General features: G+C 40.2%; 1 protein-coding gene across 1 annotated transcript; it reads right to left on the minus strand.

Moving 5' to 3' along the window:
* Positions 1-328: 328 nt before the first annotated feature.
* LOC116477367 (olfactory receptor 52I2-like) lies at positions 329-1,327 on the minus strand. Its single transcript, XM_032168079.1, has one exon. The coding sequence runs from the start codon at positions 1,301-1,303 to the stop codon at positions 329-331; it is 975 nt and encodes a 324-aa protein (XP_032023970.1). The 5' UTR covers positions 1,304-1,327.
* Between the last annotated feature and the right edge of the window lie 5,864 nt (positions 1,328-7,191).

Consider the following 7,191-nt stretch of genomic DNA (forward strand, 5'->3'; position numbering starts at 1 on the left):
CAAACAGTTGGTTTCTTCAGCAGAGGGGATGGTAGGATATTGGGTAGGAAATATAGGTCAGAAGCTATAGAAGGAAAAATTCCAGAGCTGTATTCTATACCAAACTTACTCTGATTCAGACACTATCGTATTAACCCATTAAAAATGTCAGAAAATCAGAAACATTTCATTCATATTATTGTTAGAAATTTAAAAGTTACACAAAGATATCCTTTATAGCTTCATCTTAGAATTCCTTATAGTACCAGGTAAACCAGTCCAGCTCCACAGATCTCTAAGGCATCTTTGAAGTTGGCTAGAATGCTCTGGATCTGAACAGATACTGTGTTCATGAACGCAGGTTGGAGTGGTCAAAGAGGAAGTGCATCAGATAACTCCATATTCCCTCCAGCAGTTGTTTGGTCCTCATGCCATAGATGATGGGATTTAAGGTGGCTGGGATGATCACATACCTGTCAGCTAGCAGCACTTGGGTGTTCAAGGACACTACATCCTGCCCCAACCAGGCCGCATAGATGGATGCCATCCCAGGTAGATAGTACAAAGCCATAACCCCCACATGGGAGCCGCATGTGCTTAATGCTTTCAACTGAGCAGTCTTTGAGGAGAGACCAAATACTGCCCTCAGAATTAAGATATAGGAGGCAGCAATGAAGGCCACATCAGAGCCCACCATAATAGAGAAACCAATCAGACTATAGAGACTGCTGGGCATGGGGTCAGCACATGCTAACCTGGCCAAAGCTATGTGCTCACAGTAGGAGTGGACAACCACATTGAAGCCACAGAAAGGTAGATGACTCACCATCCAACTCAGTGGAGTTATGGCTATGATGGCTCTAATGGTGATGGTCATATTCATTCCCAGCATCACTTGAGGTGTGAGAATTCTCTTGTAGTGTAGAGGCTTGCAGATGGCTACATAGCAGTCAAAATCCACGGTCAGCAGCAGCCCCGTCTCCACAGCTGTGGCTAAGTGGACAAAAAACATCTGAGTGAAACAAGCATTAAAGCTGATGGAGCTGTCTCCTGAGCAGAAGATGCTCACCATCTTGGGTACCACCGAGGAGGCCATAACAATGTCCACAGCAGCCAGAACACACAGAAAGCAATACGTGGGCTCGTGCAGAGTGGAATCCATCCAGATTGCAGTCACAATGATGGTGTTTCCTAACAGGGCTATGATGTACATGGCACTCAGTGAGATAGCCAGCCAAAGACGTGAAGATTGCAGTCCTGGGATACCCACAAGGAGGAAGGAGGCAGGGGTTTCCATTGTGTGGTTGTAAGCTGGACCCAGCATCACAGGTGAGACTTCTTGCCTATTAATGTATAGATGATGTAAGAGAACGATGCAGTCCTATAAGATTAGTTCCCATTTGTGGTGCTGGGAAAACCTAGGGATATTCTCAGCTTGGTGATATCACAGGATCAGAAAAATGACTTCTAATACTGTGCTACCTTTCATCCTCCTTACAAGTTTCTATTCATTGATGAAGGATCAGCTTGTGAGTTCCTTCCTTAGGGACTTGTGTCCTGCTCTCTTCCTCCCCCAACCCCATGCCCAGGTTAAGTTAATTACCTCTTTTGCAGTTTCCTGAAATCTCCCGTAGGGACGAAATCGACAATTCCAGTACTCTATGAGTTTATGGTATGCACTGAAGTGCCTTATAGGAAGATTGTGATCCATAGCTGTGGTCACAAGTCACTTGAATGAAGATATATATACTCATTACAGTAAACAATTTCCACAGAAAGAACAATTAACAGAGGAAAGATTGACTTTTTATCTCTGTGAGCTGTTACTAAATGTTGAAACCAGAACTTCTTGAGAACAAACATCACATTTTATATGCTCAGTATATTGCATAGACAAAACATAAATTCAGCATTCTTGCGATTGATGATATACATTAGTAAGTTCAGTAAAATAAAACCATTAGAGAATAACATTATCACATTTTATAGGCGATTATAAATTGTCTATAAATAAATATAATCCTTACCTTCTCTAAATTTACCCTGGATCCTATTCACTTTGGTTCAGTTAATAGATTAAATTACTACAAGGAAAATCTTAGGGTTACCTTATAGATGACCCCCCTCCCCAATAAGTTGTTATGGTTCTTTAATACAACTAACTCGCTCTTCCTGATAACCAAGATATTCCAAACAAGAAAGCTTTATCCTTTAGAAAGTTAAGCACTTTATTATTAACATCGTATGTGCCAGTACTATGTTAAAAGTGCAGTATTCATAATGAGTGTATTTCTCCATTTGTAAAATAAGACAAACATCCATTCCATAAAACACAGTTTGTATAACTTAGATTAAATATTCTAGCCAAGATCATGTAGTAAGTGTGTGGTAAGTTTTGGGTTTAAGCTATGAATCCCAGGTGTCCATCCAGCCCAACATAGATAGTCAACAAGACAACTATGGATAAAACAAGGTTAGGGGTTTCACTTGGCCAGGTTTGATGAGACAAAGATAGCTACTGCTGTGCACAGCCAGCAGCTGAGCTCTACCACTTGTTCATCTCTGTTTATTGATGTATTCACCCTCCATTGCCTCATTCAGGTGTTACCATATCATATAATTTGTAACAATCTAAGTGGGGAAACCTGAATATAAAGAAGTCAGCATTAACTACCATTCCATTCCTGTGTGATAGCTGTTTAGTTACTCTCTCCTTAGGATGATTGGTTTCCATGATTTCATAGGGTGTTTGGTCATAGGCACATTTCCCCTGCCATCTGAGAAGACTCCTTACAAGGGGAAGCTCCTTCCTCTGATGTTATCACCCAGCTTTGGGAGACATTGGTTAATCATCTTCATGGAAACCCTAGATTCTGTTCATCAGAATACAGCATACAAATCCTGCATACTTTCATGTACCCTACTCAAAATCTGTTATTGGTCCCACATCATCAAGGGGCAGGATAGCTAAGTGGCAAAAAGCATTGGTTCTAGATCCATACTCCTAGACTGAAAACCCTACTCTATCGCTTGCTAGCCATTTTGCATCAGTCAAATTATGTAACTCTCCAAGCCTCAACTTCTTCACCCATCAGAGTTAATAATACTTACTTCACAGAGATATTTTGAGATTTAAGTGATAAGCTATGTAAAAGTGCTTAGCATGATGCTTGGTACATAGGTGTTCAATAAAATATAGCTATAATATAGTAGAACAGAAGACAGTTTTCCCTGCCTAATTCTATACTTCTAGATTGCTCCAAATAACATCCTTAAATGAGTGTGTGTGATTTGAAGACCACATTTACAAAGTAAAAAGCTGCTCATCCTGCATTGCCTGAAGAATTTCTCTTGTCCTCCCATGAGTTGCCACTGAAGATGTCTCACCCAGTGGCTGTACACAACAAGTTTCTCCTCATTGGACTATGATAGGAGCCCACTATCAGTTCCATTATAGGTCAATTCTCAAGTTGAGGATTTTTTGTTTTATTTGCTTTGTTGCTATTTTTCTTCTTCATCACACTTGTGAAAAGGTTTTCCTTAGTTTTTCCTGCAACCCATCTCTAATCAGAAAGCCTAAGCATAGCTCACATTTCTGCTGCCATACAACAATTCTTGCCAAACTGAATTCAGATTAAGGATAGAGTGGAGGTGGGTATGAAAAATATTTTTTCCAGGCCAAATTAGTACTTCAAATCTTTTTTCTATTATTCCCAGATAATTTTCTTTCCTTAGGATGTGGGCATATGCCTTTGTTTCAGACCTGGACTTTGAATCTCAAGTGTAGACCAGACCATATTAAATACAATTGATCGCCTTCCTAAAACCCTCATCACCCTAGTATTGTATCTTGAGGGCTCAGCCTAATGAGTCACCACAGCAACTGTGTGATTTGTTTTTACAGAACAGTAGTCATATATCGCTCAAGAACTGTTTCTTAGGTGTTCAGTCAATCTTAAATGAAAGGTGCTTATTTGCCAAGCCTCAAGACTAGCCTGCTTTAACTATCGCTTCCTGTGCCTCTCCTGAAAAAAAGGACTTTCATCGTGTGAAGTTACCATATCCCTATCCTTGGATACTGTCTCAAGCTACCTCTTTTTACTTCTTGTCAGGGTTCTGGCTCCTCTCTGAGTAATGGAATAAATCAGATTAATGGAATTCTGTGCCTTGATCCCATCTGCTGTGGTACACATTTTCTCTCTTAGCCAAGCATTAGATGAACATTCGTCAGGTTCTCAATCCTAATCCTGGGACATACATTTGCCCCTTCAATTCACCTCCTACGGAGCCTAGCACTGATGGGCTCCATAGTTAGGTACCACCAGCAGCTGTGGTAAAGTCCTCAGGAGTTTTATTTAAAAAATCAAGTTTTGGGGACATGATTATAGACTGTGATCTATATGAAACAAACCAAAAAGAAAATCCCTGAGCTTAAGAAATGCTATATCATGGCACAGATTGAATAAATTAGTGAGATCCACATCATAATCAGATTATAAAAACCTTGCTGTGTAGCTACTGGGTGAGATATCTTCAGTGATAGATCATGAGAAGACAAGGGAAAACTTTTGAAGTAGAACGGTAGTGAAGAGTGAAAGAAAAATTCAGGGTATGCTTGAGACTGCCGCATGTGTTCTGGATGCCACAAACTCAGACTTGTGCATTATTGCATAAAGGGCTGCATAAAGCTTGAGAATCCAAACAGCCTCTTCCTCACTCACGTCTGATCCAGAATGTTCCTCCCCTGGCTGCCCTGTGTAAATTCACCTTTCTTCAAGAGGCAGCCTCAGCTGATGCTGAGGCCTCAGCCCTGGAAGCTCTAATTGGGCATACCTTTCATGCCCTTGAGAGTGTTTTTCTTTTTAATCTCCATATACTTTTCTTCTCAATTAGCATTGCTGGAGATTTACATTGTCAGTCTGCAAAGAACAGGACACTTGGTTTGGTTGGTTGTTTCTTTCTACAAATATTTATTTCAATCAACCTATTGATACTGAACATTGTTTGGCTAAGACTAAGAGTGATCTCCATCAAGCATCTGTTGTCAGTCCAGTAACTCTTTGTCTTTTTGTTTTACTTGACATCTCCAAAACATTTAACACAACTGCCTGCTCCCTGATTTTTCATTAACTTTTTAAAACACTATGAATATAATGGGAAATGCATAAATCTCAGATATATAGCCTGATGAATATTTATTATGTGAACACATGAACACACCTACATAGGCACTACTGAGGTTAAGATACAGACACCAGTGCCCTCTGGTTGTTAATGTTTACTGTTTTCAGAAAGCTCTGGTAAGTTATCCTAAGATCTATTTTCAGCCCTGCACGTGCCTTTGCCTTCAATACTGTGGGGATATTCACATGCAGACCTGGAGAGTCAATTACTTAAAACTAGCACAGAAAAGTCCCTTAATTTCAACAACTCATGATTCACAAATCGTAAGATATGAGAGAATTTTTCATTTCTATTAAAAGAGTGAGGAATACATAATTCAAAATGAAAATGTCTTAAAGGTAAAAGAACGAAGGCATACGTATTTGAATCAGGCCTTTCTGTTTATGATAACCCTTTCTTCCTACCTGGATACTTCCCCTCTTCAGCCAAACATGCACCCAATCAGCCCTACTACTGGGTTTTTTTCCTCAAAACCGTTCTTAGTCCCATAAAACTGTCTCTCCACCATGCCAATATTATACCTACCCCTTCCTCTCTGCTTTCAATTAATTATATGTCCCATTCTCTCTCCCACCTTTCCTATCCAAATATTATTTTCATACATTCTTGGTAACAGTAATACCCACCACATCTAGACAGCCCTGTATAGGAAGAGTAAAGGCTTATATTTTCTATTCTGGGGTGATCTGGCCTTCAGACTCCATCAGCCCAACACTAATGCCCAAGTCAGTTACAGTCTGAGAGTTTTCTCTGTTTAACTTTCTCCAATGAGTCCATGCCTCATAGTCCACATTTCTTTCATGCAAAAGAAGAGGGGTTAATACAGGATACCTTCGGCGGAGCAGAAAGTGCAAACAAAATCAAATATGAACAAACAATGGAGAGTCATATTGTCCTTTCCAAAGACTTCTCACTGGGGCCCTCTTTTCCCTCTGGATACTCCATCATCCTGCCTTGTACCTGGACACCCACCTTCCCTTGGCCTCTACCCAGCAACCAAACATTGCAACTCCTCAAGATACTGGTTTATCTTTGTGCTCTGGCCCCTGGGGATTTCCAGATTGCAGGAGGAGGCAGATGCTTACTGGCTGAAGAGTCTTTGTTTCTTCAAGTTTTCAGAGGATAGAGTATAAAGTGCATCCTGAAAGGAAAACAAACAAACAAACAAAAACCATGATAGGTAGGATTTGTGAAAGCTCACTATGTGCCAGGCATCATAATAAATGCTCTTTTCAAAGATTATCTCAGTTTTCAGAACCTCCTGAAGTAGCTGCCATTATCACATCAACATCTTACAGATGAAAGCTGAGGCTCATAAAAGTCACAAAGCAAGTAAGCCAGAGAGTCAAGAGCTAAATTCTAATAACCATATTTCACTTCACTTTATGGTAGAACTATTCACACTGACAGTGTACTTAATATCTCAAAGTCGAGTTCACATTTCCTCAGTTCTGCCTGGGGACTCGGGCCAGACTTCACTGGTTAAAAGTTTCCCATGACGCTGTTATAACGTCCCGTTGAACGGAGAAAGGAAAGAGGATGTAGGGGAGGGCAAAGAAGATGAGTTTTTCAACTGGAGATAGGGCATGCACCTGAGCACAAAAGTATGAGAGGGACATATTCTCCAAATAGACGATAAACCAGAGGCAGTAGAGTCAGGGGACTTGAAAGAGATTGAAAATACAAGAGGCTAGAGGGGTGCATGAGGCCATGTTTTAAAGTTCATGTCTTCTGCCTGAGCATCATCTGTGGAAAGGAATAAAGTTGGCAGAAAAGAGTTAACAGGCACAAGCTATAAAGTTTCTAGTGTTTTTATTTTTAATGGCAAAGGGTAGATAACTATTTGGTGTTGTGAGGTTGGGGGAGGGGGGAGGGACAGCATTAGGAGATATACCTAATGCTAAATGACGAGTTAATGGGTGCAGGAAATCAACATGGCACATGGATACATATGTAACAAACCTGCACATTGTGCACATGTACCCTAAAACCTAAAGTATAATAAAAATAAAAAATAAAAATAAAAAT

Source organism: Hylobates moloch, unplaced genomic scaffold (assembly GCF_009828535.3).
Source record: "Hylobates moloch isolate HMO894 unplaced genomic scaffold, HMol_V3 SCAFFOLD_11, whole genome shotgun sequence".
NCBI lineage: Eukaryota > Metazoa > Chordata > Mammalia > Primates > Hylobatidae > Hylobates > Hylobates moloch.

Bases quoted from the DNA above. Each gene is read 5' to 3' on its own strand.
- LOC116477367 (XM_032168079.1), bottom strand. From the start codon at position 1,303: ATGCTGGGTCCAGCTTACAACCACACAATGGAAACCCCTGCCTCCTTC.